The sequence below is a fragment of the Muscardinus avellanarius genome (assembly GCF_963383645.1).
Source record: "Muscardinus avellanarius genome assembly, chromosome: X".
Taxonomy (NCBI): domain Eukaryota; kingdom Metazoa; phylum Chordata; class Mammalia; order Rodentia; family Gliridae; genus Muscardinus; species Muscardinus avellanarius.
Window position 1 is genome coordinate 52,698,521 of NC_137792.1, and position 16,371 is coordinate 52,714,891.

General features: G+C 37.1%; 1 protein-coding gene across 1 annotated transcript in view; it reads left to right on the top strand.

Moving 5' to 3' along the window:
- Positions 1 to 16,371, top strand: part of GABRA3 (gamma-aminobutyric acid type A receptor subunit alpha3) — a gene marked incomplete at its 3' end in the record, with an annotated part of 241,370 nt that overhangs the window by 204,324 nt on the left and 20,675 nt on the right. The window contains exons 7-8 of the mRNA XM_080719144.1: positions 4,992 to 5,135; positions 15,458 to 15,610. Coding sequence (XP_080575270.1) covers positions 4,992 to 5,135; positions 15,458 to 15,610 — 297 coding nt within the window. The remainder of the gene's footprint in view (positions 1 to 4,991; positions 5,136 to 15,457; positions 15,611 to 16,371) is intronic.

Consider the following 16,371-nt stretch of genomic DNA (forward strand, 5'->3'; position numbering starts at 1 on the left):
TCAATATTATGAAAATATAATATTGTCTCCCCTAAATGCTTCTTTTTCCACATTTTAGTGTCAAATAAGTTAAAACTTTTTTTTTTTTTTTGCATAAAGCAACTTGCCAGTCTGGGTCCAGTGAAGTTCATAATGCACTGGTAGCTACAAAATATATGATCACATCACCAGTAGGGTTTGTTAGAATTTTGAGGGCTAAAATTCAGGAGTGCTTGCTCTGGGTACTTAAGAATTTCAGCATGAAATTTTTTAAGAGTGAAAACAAAACCCGTTCATCATTTACCCTGAACAAACCTTTTAGGTTTTATTTTTGTGTGTGTGTGGTACTGGGGGTGGAACCCAGGGGCTTTCTACCTCTGGCTATACTCCCAGACCTATTTTATACCTTACTTGGAAACAGGGTCTCACTAAGTTGCTGATAGCCTCACTAAGTAGCTGAGGCTGGCTTCGAACCTGTGTGATCCTCCTGTCTCAGTCTCCCAAGCGCTGGGGTTACAAGTGAGCACCACCACACCCAGCTTGCCTGTTAGGTTTTACATTGTCAAAACTCTTGGGTAGATTAGATGGAACACTGCATTGCTCATTTTAAAGGAGTGTTATAACAATGTGAATAGCAAAGGTAAAAAGATGTACACAGGTTGTTCTCTGCTTAGGATTTAGGGTCAGGATATTCCCTGACTGGGGAAAATGAGAGGATATTATTTTATGAAATCACATTTCAATAATAGCACTGCAACAGTCCTCACATAATATCAGAATAAATTTTAAGTAAACATTTGAGAATATTTTCCTTTCTTCTTGTTGTTAATAGTTTAGAGAGCTCCAATTCCATGGGAATCTTAGATACGCCATAAATAGCAAATGATGCTTTGTTCTCAAGGCTGAGTCACAAGAGACCATAGCCATCTGGAGGAGAATGTCTCTTGGCCAGAGGTTGAAATTACAAATGTAATATGTTTGATTCATACAGTGCTAATCACTGTTTAAGTTATTTGCCAAGATTTGCAATTAGAGACATGAGATATAAAATTCCAGATTTGTTTTTTATTTTATGAAATCAGGAGATCTGACAACATTTGGCTCAAATCTCACATGACCTCAGTTAGCTAAGGCTGAATAGATGGGCCCATGCTTGACCACTTCTCATAATCCTTACCACGTGTTCCTTTCTCCCTGAAAACAGGATCCAATATCATTGCCATTCGTCAACTCACTTGCATGCTTATTTTACTTATAATTAAGAGCTCCCAGAAGAACTAAGAGGAAAATGAAATGGTTTTATCAATTTTTCATGGTTCTGGGCATTGAACACAGGGGTGCTCTACTTCTGAGCCATACTCCAGTCCTATTTATTTTGTATTTTTGATACAGGATCTCATTAAGTTGCTGAGGCTGGCCTCAAACCTGTGATCCTTTTGTCTGAGCCTCCCAAGTACTGGGATTATACTCATGAGCCACCATACCCATATTATCATTTTTTAAAATAAAAGACTGAGATGGTTGTGTTTCAAAACAGATGGGAGGGTCTTCATTGTCTTATAGAAATGAGAAATACTGCCTCATCTTCACTATGTATTAAGTATCTTCTGCTGAAGAGATAAAACTTCAGACATACAATTTTTGAACAATTATAGAAAACTATGATTAATATACTGTAGTCACCCTTAAATGAGGGTAATATAAGACCTCCAGTGAATGCCTAAATCTGTAGATAGTACCAAACCCTATCTATATATACAGTGTTATTTCCTACACCTACCTATGATATAGTTCAGTTTATAAATTAGTGACAGTAATTGATTAACAATAATAACTAATGAAATAGAACAAAATACCAATATACTGTATGAACATTATATAAATGTGCTCTCTCTCACACACACATACACACACAAACACATACATACTATCTTACTGTACAGTACTCATCCTTCTTGTGATGCTGATGTGAAGTGATGCAATGCCTACAAGTGAGATGATGCGAGCTGAGTGATGGAGGTTTTATGATCAAGTGTTTGACTACTATGGAAGAATTTCTTAAGCAGAAGCGCTGCAAATTGATCTGGTGACTAATAGACAGGTAACATAGCAGCTTAGATATGCTGAACAAAGAAATGATTCACGTCCTGGGCAGGAAGGAATGGAATACCATGATATTTTATATGTTACTCAGAATGGTATGCAGTTTAGAATTTATGGATTGTTCATTTCTAGAATGTTCTATCAATATTTTGGACCACTTTAACTGCAGGTAATTGAATCCTTGGAAAGCAAAACTCAGATAAGGAGGAATTATATCATAGGAAAGATGTGCAATTAAAATACTTATTTTGTTTACATATACTTTTTGGTACATTGTAGCCTCACGTAATAACATAGTTCAGAGTGATAGTGACATATATGCATGCCCAAAATTCAACAGATTTTGTTTGAATGCACACATTAAGTGTTATTAAAAAGTGTAGTTATGCCTTCATCAATAAACGTTTCTAGGTATCAAATTATTTTATCGATGGTAAACTTATAAAATTATCTGTTAGTTGCAGTAGAAATTATGTGTCAAAGTAGAAGTACTGCTGTCAGTGTGTTAAAGAAATGACTGAGACTATATACAAGGCAAGTTATATGGAAAATCTTTCTTGTGTGGTTTTATTTTGCAGCTCATGAAGGTACAGATATATAAAATGCCATAGTTCTAGACATAGTGTCACATGCCTCTACTCCCAGTAATTGGGAGGCTGAGGCTGGTGGATTGCAATTCCGAGGTCGGCCTCAGCAACTTAGCAAGACCCTCCTGTCTCAAAATAAAAAGAAAAAGGCTGTGGAATTTAGGTTGGTGGTAGACTACCCCTGGGTTCAGTCGCTAGTACCACAAAATGAATGAATGAATGAATGAATGAAAAATAAATAAATAAACCAGAGCTGTGCATATATTTATGATGCCTATGAGAATTTTTATGTAAATGAATTTGCTGGAATATTGTTCATTCATATTCAAGAAATAGGAGCCAGATGTGGTGGCGCATGCTTGTAATCCCAGCATTTAGGAGGCTGAGACCGGAGGATCGCGATACGCAGACAGCCTCAGCTACTTAGTGAGACCCGGTTTCAAAATAAAGAATAAAAAAAAAAAATAGGGCAGGGGCTGTAGCTCAGAGGTCAAATGCCCCTGGGTTCCATCCCAGACCCACAAAAAAATCAAGAAATAGTTTACTTAGTTACATTGAGAAAAGTCCTACAATATATAACAAGTCACATTTAGGACTATAAGATGATTGGCACAACCCAAGAGACAAAAGGCTCCAGTGGTTGCTCCATTTAGGGAATGTTTATTGTAGGTGAGGTTAGCTGCCGGGCTGTCTCTGGCAGGAGAGCAGCAGCACTAGGGGGAAACAAGAAACTTTTTATATCTGAGAGATCAAGAGAGGGAGTAGTGCCTGGTCCTGGGAACAGCTAGACTCAGTTGCTCACGGGTAATGAGGGCTGGCCTTGGTGGTCAGGGTTGGAATATTACCCCCTTCTGACTATTTTCTTATTATTGGTAACTGCTTCTTAGACTGGGTCAGACTACCCTGAGTTATCATGGTGCAGCCATGCTTGGGAGAACCATGTAGCTATAGTTGTGGAACCCATCAGGGCCCCATGCACCTCTGACCTAACAAAGACACCTAAGTAGATGTTAACGTCAGGCTTGTTATGAAATGTATATCCAGTGTTACATTGTTCTGCAGGGACTCATTTTTTCACTAGCATATTTCCAAGAAATTATTTGCTTTGTGCCATAATGTTTAAATAGAGCATAATATGTACATAATAGTGGCCACCATGAACTAGAGGCATTCCCCTTCGCTAACCTGAACAACAGAAAGCTCAAAACTTGGAGGAAAGGGGTGAATAGCATGGTGATTAGTTTCCCTTTATGAGCCTCGGGCAAGTTGAATTAGCAGAAGTTCCTCACCTCAAAAATAAAATCTACTGTGTGAATAGTAAAATTATGTCCAGAAAGGAATCAACTCATTCCTTTAAGAAACTGACTACAACTAAGTAACTTCATCTAATTTTTGCTTACCCACACCCCTTTAAACTGTACAGAATTTGGCACTTGACATTGGAATTCCAAATATAACGCCTAACATTAATACCATGGTACTGAAGAAAAGATGTCAGGTTTCTGGTTTGTACATCAAACTGGTAATAAATAAGTTATGAAACAAAATTGTAATAATTAATTATTGCTATTTCTAATCTGGATTTGTATCTTTTAATTTACCACCACTAATATGAATTTGTGCTTCATCCCCTATGTTCAACTCATAATTAAATAAAATTTTATTACTTTTCTGGTGGAAGATTATTTTTCTTAGAACTAGCCTGATTCTCCCATGTGAGGTACCTTTTGGCTCCTGAAGGCATTTGTGTTTGACATCTACATGTGGTAACATTTGATTCATTCCTCTCCCTACCCCTAAGACTCTACCCTCTAAAAGAAAAAAAAAGATATTGGAAGTCTTTGAAGTACAAGTATTTGAAGGAAGAGAAATTTGAGTTAATTCCTATATATGTGGAATATTCTACAGTAATTATTCAAAGAGTGTTTATTAGATGGGTGGATGAATACATTACTTCAGTTAAAGACAGAACAAACACATGCACAGAACTCTTTGAGGATGAAACTTATATTTAAATCTCGTAGAAATTTCGTATCAAGCCAGTCATGGTGGCACACACTTGTAATCTCAGTACTTTGGAGGCTGAGACTGAAGGATCCGGGTTTGTGTCCAGCCTCAGCTACTTAGTGAGGCCCTCCACAACTTAGTGAGACGCTGTTTCAAAATAAAGAATAAAACATCGGGCTGGGGATGTAGCTCAGAAGTAAAATGCTCCTGGGTTCAATCCCCAGCACCACATGCACAAACACACAAAAAATTAGTATCAAAGATAATCAGTTACTTTTTCTTCAATTTCTTTTTCTTGATCGTTCTCTGCCTTAGATGCCTATACAACGGCTGAAGTAATTTATTCTTGGACTCTTGGAAAAAACAAATCAGTGGAAGTGGCACAGGATGGCTCACGCCTGAATCAGTATGACCTGCTGGGCCATGTTGTTGGGACAGAGATAATCCGATCCAGTACAGGTATTTGTGTTATTTTGCTTAACAAATATTTGTACAACTTGTACCATTATTCTAAGTGCTTATAACTTATTCTTCAAAATAATGGTGAGACAAATGTTCTATTATAATGAAGAAGCTAAGGCATATAGAAGTTTGGGGTTTTCTCTTGTGTAATAGTAATGTAATAGCAGAGTGAATATCTAAATACAGGCAGATTGGCCCTTAAGTACCTCTTACCCACAATGCCTGGCTGTCTTTTGGATAATTGGGCAGAAGGTCAAAGGAGTAGAGAAGAAAAGCCATGATGGTGGGAGGGCTGAGATTTGATCCTGAAGGTTTCATTAAGACACTTGCTTAACTCAGCCAATGCTGAGGTTGCAAGTTAATCCCAGCAGAGGTCAGGCACCCAGCCAGCAGGTCCAGGGAACAGTCAGTCAGTCATGGAATATTTTCCTAAGTGGATCAGCCACCTTATAATTTTTTTTATTTGGCAAAATCTGCCTGGTTTTCTAAATAACCATTTCTAGCATATTAACAAATATAATGGGAGACTTGTTCTGTAGACTTATATATTTTTTCCATTTCCAACTATCCTTAAAATATTTGGAAAAACTGTAGTATATTATGGGTCTCACTTATCACATAATATTTTTGCTGTGAAAAATAGGGACTTTCTACATTAATTTTCAAGCAACACTTGCCTCTGGTGACTCCATAGTTATAAATGAAGTAGGCTACTTTTGTTTTATTATCTGGATGTATACTGTTATCTCAAGATGCTATATCATGTCATGTTGTCTATCCCCTGTTCTCCTCCAGCTCAGGACCAAGGAGGGGGCCTGAAAAAGGCACCATTTGAAATGGATTCTGTATTCACTTATGCAACCAAACATTTTTTAAAACTACATGTGAACTGAAAATGTACAGACATTTTTCTTGTGTTCTGTAAACAATATAGTATGACAACTACTTACATAGCATTTCCATTCATTATATCAGATATTAAAATTATCTAGAGATAAAGTATAGGGGAAGTTATTCATAGGTTCTATGCAAATACCATGCAATTTTATACAAGGAACCTGAATAGCCATGGATTTTGGTATCAACATGGGGTCCTGAAATCAATCATTCAGGAATACAGAGGAATGACTGCACTTTATTATTCAACTATATAGAAAAATCTTATTAGAATAATTTGATACTTTTACTCATTGTGGTACATTCTGATATTTAAGAACATTCCCTTTGCATTTTTGTGTATATATACATAAATATATTTATATAAATGGAGCTATACCATTGATATTGTTTATATGCTGTTGCAACTTAATTTTATATTATGAGCATATTTTCATGTCACCAGATGTACACAACTACACAAAATTTGGTAACAATATGTTAACAATTAGAATGAACACATCTTTATTATTACTTGCTTTGGTTACTTTAAATAAATATTAAAATAGCCTCCTTCAGGACTAGAAAATTCTTAACAACCATGTGATATGTGTTGTCAGCAGTAAAAATTTCATTGTGATCCTCAGCAAAATAATATCTTCACCTTTAATGTCCTCATGTAAATGGACCATAATCTTTTTAACCACTTATCTACTATTATGTTCTGTGTTTCAGTGCTGTAAACAATACTTTGAACACCCTCATTTTTCATATAGCATTTTTCTCCTGTGTAATTATCTGCCTAGGTTACAAACAGAAAATTGAGATTGCTATTTCAGAAAGCAGACACATTTTAAAATTTTTAATATATATTGACAAACTGCTTTTCGGAAAGGTTAAACAGTTCACACTCCTATTATCAGTGTATAAGCATTCCAGTTTTCTCTTCAGCAATATGGGTATTATGTATTGAATTATGTTGCCCAAAGAGATGTGTTGAAGTGTTAACCCCAATACCTCAGAATGTGACCTTATTTGGAACTAGCGTCACTGCAGATGTAATTAGTTAAGATGAGGTCATTCTGCAGTAAGGCGGGTCACTAATCTAATATGATTGGTGTCCTTATGAAAAGGAGAATTTGGACCCAATCACACATACACAGAACACTATGCGAATGTGAAGGCAGTGATAGTGTGGATGTTTCTACAAGCCAAGAAATGCCAGATTGCTAGCAAGAAAAAACTTGAAACTAGTGAGAGATCAGGAAGGATTCACTTACAGGATTTCGACAGAGCCTGGCCCTTGATTTTACACTTTGATTTCAGAATTCCAACCTCCAGAACTGCGAGGGAATAAATTTGGGGTACTTTGTTATGGCAGCACTAGCAAATGAATGCAATGCAATATTATCATTTTTTTTTACTGATGATCAAATTAATACTTAAGCAAGGTGAGAAATTAATAATGATCAATTTCAAGCATATAATATGTGCCAAGCAATGCCCTGAGGAAATGTATTGACTCATTTTGTCCTTTAACATCACTCTGAAGTGGGCAGTATTATCATTCCAGGTTTACAGATGAGGAAGTCATGGCTCACACAGATTAAATCACTTAACCACTTCTGGTTGTTCCCTCCATAGTTATAAATATTATGTTGATACTGCTATTTCTTACTGTGAAGTACATGAATTCTTAACATAATTATTCCCTACCTCTCCTCTCCCCCACCAGGCTCATTCTGCCACATAGCCTCATTTCTTTCTTTCTCTCCTTGTTTATGAGCTAAGACAGGACTTTCCGCTCTCAAACCAGATTAAACTATGCATTTAGTTCTTGTGCTAGGCATAATAATGGCCCTCCAAAGATGTGAACATCCTACTTTGAGAACCTGTGAACATGTTAGGTTACATGGCAAGGAAAGATGAAGTTGCAGATGGAATTATGTTTTCTTGTCAGATGATTTTGTCACTGGGATAAGGTTTCTGCAGAAGTCCTCAAGGGGAAGGTAGACCTCCACCTTCAGGACCCACCATCCATTTAAACTACCCTAGTTCTCTATAGGGAGATCCTTTCTTTTAGCTGGAGAGTGAACATCCTGCTATAGTTATTGTGACTGTGGAAGTAGGAAAAGTAACTGTTATATGAACATTCACTCAGTTATTGTCCCTTCTATTCTTGAGCCACCCTTTTATTGACCCTGCATCCTCCAGGTCTAGGACTTGTCTGGACACTGCAAACATTGTCTCCCCCAGTCAGCAGTGCTTCATCACCTTCACACTCTGGCTGAGGTGGCCAGCCTGCCAGCATCCTCCATGGGTACTCTATGCATTCCACAGCTTGGGTGAGCTCTTTGACTCACTGATGCCTCTCCTGTTGGCTTTTTATGTCTGAGTGGGCTTTCTAATGTCTTCATTGGTCATTTGTGGAGTCTTAAGAGGAAGAGGAGACAAATGGGTATGCTCTATTGAACAATTAACAGGAAGAGCTTGTTGTTTAAATTTTTTAAATTTACATTTTAAATACATCTGGAATTTGTTTTGGCTTATACTATGAGATCAGATCACCTATTGTATCATTATCCACCAGTGAATAATCTAGTTTTTCCTCATTGATTTAAGGTGCTTCATTTATCAGATATTAAGCACACACATAGATATATGCATATATAGGTACATCTTTCTTTCTTTCTTTCTTTCTTTCTTTCTTTCTTTCTTTCTTTCTTTCTTTCTTGGAAAATCCAGGGCAAGTTAAGCAAGCATTATACCACTGAGCTATACCCCCAGCCAAATTTGTTTATTTTCCTTCATGGTTGTTTCTATTATGTATCTGTATCACCTCATTTTAATTAATGTAGATAAATATTTTCAAATTAGTTATGAAACCAGTATATATGATATATATCATATATGTATATATAGTAAGTTATATTGCATATATATAATATCTACACATATATACCATTTCTATATACAAGAGACTATAACCATAATTACCTAGAGGAAGGAGAAATAAGTTGGGTAGTTTAGGAACAGATATGGATGGGAGAATTTTTTTTTTTATTGGTGCACTGTATTCATACATCGTAGTGGGATACAAACTTTTGTAGACATACATGCACACATCGCCCAGTCAGCCCCCACCCGATCCCTACCCTATTCTCTCCCCATCCCTCCCTCCCATGCTTGGCTTAGTGGTTGACATCTAGTATTATAGCAATTTATCCTAAATTAAAGATGATAATCTCACATAACAGTTTCATTTGTCTGATACCAAGCTTTTGATGACTTAAAGATAACATTTCAATATTTCTTTTTACTTTCTTTCTTACCAGAGAATATTTTTTCTATTTTTTTAGGTGAAACTCTCATATATTTATATATTTATTTTTCAGAAAAAAAATCTATCCTAATATGGAATATGGACTCTAGATACCCAAAACGATCTTGAAAAAGAACAAAGCTAGAAGATATATATTTTCTGATTTCAAACCATATAAAGCTACAATAATTGAAACAGTGTAGTACTATTCTAAAGGCGGATATATAATCCCTTGGAGTTAAATAAAAGCCTAGAGCTAAATTCTTCCCTATATTGTCAAGTTATTTTTGACAAGATTTCCACGAACATTTGGTGGTAGAAATAATAATCTTTTAACTAAATATTGTTGAAACATACTAATTACATGGAAAAGAATAAAGTTGGACCCTTACCTAATCCCATATACAAATATTAACTCAAAATAGATAAAAGACCTAAATATAAATCTTAAGACTATAAACTTTTAGGAGAAAATCTGGGTCATAAAACTTCACAACATTGAAATTGGCAGTGATTTCTTGGATATGATTTCAATGGCACAGGCAACAGAAGAGTATACAAACTCGCTAAAAAAAATAAAAAAATATTGTATATCCAAAGACAATGTAAACAGAGTTAACAGTTACTAATAGAATGGGATAAAATATTTCCAAATGCGATATCTGAAGGTATATTAATATTCCAACTAGAAATCCTAAAAATTAACAACAATAAAGACAAACAATACCATTTAGAGATAGGTAAAAGACTAACATAAGTAATGAATCTCCACAGATAACCAATCTTAGTTGACTGTTGGATGGAAACTCTTGTTTCTCTGGTTCTGGTGTGTGTCACCTATTTCTTCTTTGTAGTTAATCTCTTTGAGTATTTTCTCTAGTGCTGGTTTTGAAGACATAAATTCCTTCAGTTTCTGTTTGTCATGGAAGCTTCTTATTTCTCCATCTAATTTGATAGAAAGTTTTGCTGGGTAGGAAATTTCTGGCTGGAAGTTGTTTTCTTTCAGAGTTTGGAATATGTTACTCCAAGCCCTTCTGGCTCTCATGACTTGGTTTGGGAAGTCTGGAGTAATTCTAATTGGTTTGCCTCTGAATGTCACTTGGCCCTTTGTTTTTGTTGCCTTTAAGATTCTCTGCTTGGCTTCCACATTGGTCATTTTGACAATTATGTGGCGTGGGGATCCTCTTCTCCGATCCTGTCTAAAGGTAGTTCTATAAGTTTCCTGGACCTGTGTATCGACCTCTTGCTCTATGTTTGGAAAATTTTCTGCTATTACTTCCTTGAAGAGATTGTTGATCCCTTTGGTTTCACTTTCTTTTCCCTCCTCTATTCCAATTATTCTTAGGTTAGCTCTCTTAAAATGGGCCCATATTTCTTCAATATCAGATTCCTGCTGTCGGATATTTTTTTCTAGATTAGAAACTATGCGTTCATTTTTGGAATGATCATCTTCTAAGAGCGAGATTCTGTTCTCCATGTGGTCTAATCGGTTGTTTGTGCTTTGAATTGAGGCCTTTACTTCATTAATTGCATCCTTTATCTCTTTTTGGCTCTCTCTGAGTTCTTTTCGAAGCACCTCTATTATTTCTACAGTTATTTTCCTGATTTGATCTTCTAGAAATCTCTGATTTTCTGTTTTATCAGGTTCTGATGTTGTGGGGTTGTGGGCATTTATTGCTCCAGTATTATTCCTCTTTCCCATGATTTCGGAAGTTTGTGCCTTCTCTGGGTTCTTCCCTTGGGTCACTATGACTTCACTTAAGGTGTTCTGGATCTCGAGTCAGTAGTATCTCAGACCCCACTACTCCTTTACTGGGTTGTATCACAGAGTCTCCGACCCAGAGAGTCGATAGAGGCTGCTTTAGACTGTGGGGGGTGCCAGGTTGCAAGTTCTCCTATGGTGTAATATCTCTGCTACCGCCACTCCCCCACTGGGTCAAGTCCCAGGGAGTACAGTACTGGGATTTCTCCTCTGTGGCCCGCAATTTGACTCACTGTTCTCGAGTACGCAGATGTAGCTGTACTGGATTCGGTGAATTCTCTGCTGCTGCGGCCGGTGGCAATATGGCGCCGCTGCTATGCCCTCGTCCGTGATGCTGGCATATTTCTTCTTGGTTTTGATTTCCACCCTGAATCCCTGTGGCGTGTGCTGAGCTCAGCCACTGGGAGCTTTAGATTTTACCTGCGGTGAGAAATCCCGCCTAGCTGTTCCGCAGCGGCTCACCTCGGCTTGCTGTAGCCATCCGGTGAATTTGCCGCTGCCCCCGGCAGTATGGCGCTGCTGCCCCGTCCTCAGGCTTGAGGCCGGTGTATCTCCTCTGTGGCTCTGAGCTCTGTTCTCAGTCAGCTTTCTCTCTGGAGCCTGGTGATTTTTTTGTTTCTCTGGTGATGGTGTTTTCTGGCTATGAAAGGCGCTGATTTTGTGGTAATGGAGATTGGTTGTTAGCGGGGCTCTTAAGCCCCGCTTTTCTTGGTCGCCATCTTCCCGGGAAGTCCTGGATGGGAGAATTTTTTCTACACACACTAACACTTTTTTATTTAGAAACCACACCTTACCATATATGAATACTGTTTTCATGGTTACTAAAAATTATGAACATTTCCTACTGAATTTTGATATGTTTCTCCATACAAGGTCCAGCATATGAATGGGAAGCTCAGCCAGAGAAAGACCTCCAATATACAGATGTTCTGTTTGGTGTGACTGGCTTTCTTTTCAAATGCTATCAGTCCTCAGTATGAAGTACTTGCAAGCAGTCAACTTCTGTTCTTTGCTTCAGACTCAAATATGTATTAACAAGTAAATTAAATACTTCAAAATCTGTGGCTAGTTGTTGACACAATTGCCTACTTTCAGGACTGATTTCATTTTTCCTCACGTGGTAAATTATTGCATTCATTTTTGGGAGGAGAATTTAGATGCATGATCCTGTTTTTTCTTCTTTCCTAGAAATGTGATCACTTGCTAAAATTGACATTATTATTATTATTATTATTATTATTATTATTATTACTGTATATGCTGTCTCTAGATGAATACCATGCATGGATAAGAAAGAGAGCAAAAAACAAGAGAGACTGAAAAAGACACAAGGAGAAATCTGAGAGATGAAAGTAAAAGAAATATAGAAGGCTCCATGAAATACAAGGAATAGAGATAGAGAGATGGAAAAGTACCAAAGATGGATTTAAGAAAATGTATTCACTTACTTTGTATAATGAGTTATTCCTCTGTGTGTTTCACAACCTTAGAAACTAAGTAGAGAAGGTGTTTTACACTATATCTTCAAATATTTCATACTAGCACAGATGGAGCTTAATAGACTGGGATGCAAAGGCAGGGGAAAATTCCCCAAACTACTTAAAGGGTCATCCTTCATAATAAGAAACATACAGAGAGACAGCAATAAAGACAAGACAGTAAGGAATACAACAGTTCATTTTAGGAAAATATATTCAGTTATGCAAAGCATTAATTCGCTAAACTATTCTGCATCTCTGATCCATAGATAATAACTAATTTGTGAATACATATGCATTCTTTTTTATATTGTACCCTTGAATGTTTCACACAAAACACAGATGGTACTTAATAAGCTTAATAAGCTGGGACACAAGGGCAGAAACAGGATGAGTGAAGTTGGAAGAATCTTCCAGTCTGATTAAAGCTCATTTCTCACTTTAACAGTGAAGTTGTGGAGAGATACAAACTATCAGAGTTGCATTAGAAAACTATGCAGTTAACTGATAGAATGAATTAATTTGCTAACCTTTCTAAAGGTCCACTTGTAGTTTTCACCCACAAAACATTATAGAGTGCGAATATGAAAAAGTGGCTTTTCATTGTTCTTTTGATGAGTTTCTACTGGACCCATATAGTATGCAATAAAAAGGCAGAAACAGGAAATCCCTCCAACCTGTTAAAAGGTTTCAGATCTCACTAAAAAGACAGCAAGACGAAAGGAAAAAAGAAAAGAAGAAAGAAGAGAGAAAGAGAGAAAGAAAAGAAGGAAAGAAGGAGAACATGAGAAGGGGATGGAGAGGATTGAAGAAAATATACTGTTATTCAAAACAAGTGGTTAATTCAATAAGCTTTTCCTTTCACATCCACAGAATATAGCCAGTTTACAAATGATACTTATATTTAATATATTTCACATGATTAGAGATAGGATCAATATATAGGTATTCAGGAGTACCAGACTAAGATGGGAAGAGGAAAAATTGCCCAAGCTAATTAAAGCCCAACTCTCAGGAAAAAGAAATCCTAAATGTTTCTCATGGTGGAGAGAGAGTGGTAGGAAAGAAAATGAAAGAGGTCTAAAGATGGACACAAACAAGAGAGAGAGAGAGAGAGAGAGAGAGAGAGAGAGAGAGAGAGAGAGAGAGAGATTGAAAAAGAAGTAGAAAGAAAGAGAAGAGGAAGTCCAAAGTTGTGTGCCGTAGTTTGTATGAGATTCATTTCTAAATTAAAAATAAGCCTGTGTGTATTTTTTCTGTGCCCACATAACAAGCTAAAATGTGAAAACACACAAAATACAAAATGTGTGCCGAGACTTTTCTAACCAGATGGTGCTTCCTAGGCTTAGGCGCAAGGGAGTGGGTAGGTGAAGAAAGTGGAAAGCACCTCGCTTGGGACACCTGCCAAAACCAAAGGGTGGAGGAAGAGAGGTGAAAAAATAAAAAGCTCTGGCAAGAGAAATACCACAGTGGTCAGATTTCATGGATCTTTAAGGGCAATTTGGGGAGATTGAGCTTGTACTCTTTGAGAGATGGTAAACAAGTGAAGGGACTTTATTAGAAGAAAGATAGAATTTAAATTTCTTTATGGAGACCCTAAGGGAGAATGTGTCCCATGCCTATCCCCAGCTTCTGCTGATGCACAGCAATCTTTAGTTCTCCTTGACTTGTGGGTGTATACATTCCACTCCTTGACTTGTGGGTGTATACATTCCAGTCTCTGCCTCTGTGTCTCTTTTCTCCGATAAAAATATCACTCAGGTTAGATTAAGGGCCCATCTTATTCAGGTATAGCCTCATGTTAATTAGTTATATCTTCAAGAACCATATTTTCAGATAAGCTCACATTTTGAGGTATGAGGAGTTAGGAATTAATCAGATCATTTTTGAGAGACAATTCAACCCATAACAAGTAGTAATACCAGGGAGAAGCTATACAATGGGGAAGCATCATATTTAAAGGTATGAAAAACATAGGCTGGGGTAGAGATACAAACAAATATGAGCTCTGAATCTTGATGTCCTCTGGTGTTTAGAAACTAAAGGGAATCAGCAAAGGAGAATGGGAGGAGTAATCAGTGAGGAAAACCAAAAAAGCATCATTTCCTAGAAATTCCATGAAGACAGTGATTCCAGGAAAATGGAAGGCTCACTTCTTTATGATGCTGCTGACATATCCAGAAGCCTGTGAACTGAAGACTGCATTTAACCAAGGAGTAATAAGTATAAGGCTGTTGCTGTTTGGCACATAGCAAAAGCAAAAAAAAAAAAAAAAAAAAAAAAGAAGCATTTTTATTTTGGGAGTGAGATGATGTAGGGCAGCCCACATTCTGCTATGCAAACTTTTGGCTCCAACCAAATAAATCAATTTTAGCAGCAGAGCATAGTGGTAAAATAACAAACTCTGAAGCCAATCTATCTGGCCTTGAATGTGGAAGCCAGTACTTACTAGCTGGGTATCCTCATGCAATCTGCTTGATCTTTCTTTGATGTATTAAATGAGGATAACAACAATATCTACCTAAGAGAGTTATTGTGGAGATCAAATATTTTAATAAAGTGCTAGATGAGTGCCTGTCATATAGTGAGTGCTGAAAAAGAGATTGTTATTTCTTATTATTGTTTAAATAAGAACATGCATTGATTTGAATGAACTTGTGTCAAAACTGCTCCGAGAAAGCTGTATTGGTATGCTTTTAGCATACTTTTTTTATACAAGAAATACTTTTTCATGATTGTTAAAGTGCTCTGGTTACATGGGCTTGGGAGTTGCAGGCTTGTCTCAATTCTAATATTAAGGAGCTTCCTGAGCTGAATTAGGGCCCGACTTGCTTTAACAATGTTTATATGACTACATACTGCCTAATTTTACTCTCTCCAGGAGAATATGTTGTCATGACAACCCACTTTCATCTCAAGCGAAAAATTGGCTACTTTGTGATCCAGACCTACTTGCCATGTATCATGACTGTCATTCTGTCACAAGTGTCTTTCTGGCTCAATAGAGAGTCTGTCCCTGCACGCACAGTCTTTGGTAAGTATTCCTTTATGGAGGTTGGGGGAGGAGACATTTGCAAAGCAGTCAGAGCAAAGGCAGGCGAGAAGGGCAGAAAAGCCTGTCCTAGAAGTATAGTGGTAGGAAATAAGTCCTCACATTTTCAGATTTCAGACAACTAAATTTTTAATCGAGAAGTGGGAATAAGAAGAGCACTGAAATTATAAAGTTTCGGAAATGGTTACTGTCTCAGTCAGGTTTTCCCAAGAGCTGGGAAGGAACTGTACCTTCAGTAAAAAGAAATTTAGAACACAGATTGAAGAAGGTAAAAGGTGGCAGAAAAGATGTTGCGGAGCGTGGTGGCGCACGCTTGTAATCCTAGCATTCTGGAGGCTGAGACAGGAGGATCGAGATTCACAGACAGCCTCAGCTACTTAGTGAGGCCCTCCACAATTTAGTGAGATTCTGTTTCAAATGAGAAAGAATGCCCTTGGGTTCCATTCCCAGATCTGCAAAAAAAAAAAAAAAAAGTACTCAAGGCTTCCTAAAGCAACTAAATTTTCAAGTTTGCTGCTTCTCCTCTAGCCCGTTTGAAAGTATGAATCAATTGATATTTTGTAAAAGATACACACAGTTGGAAGGATTCAAGTAATACCTACAGTCGGAAGAATTTACTTCAATATGAGTTTACTGGTGTCTTGGAAGAGGTCTGCTTATCATTAGTACTTTGATAATAACAGAGACTTCAAGCATACAAAACATTTCTGCCTATTATTATTGCCAAAATATTTTTAGGAGAT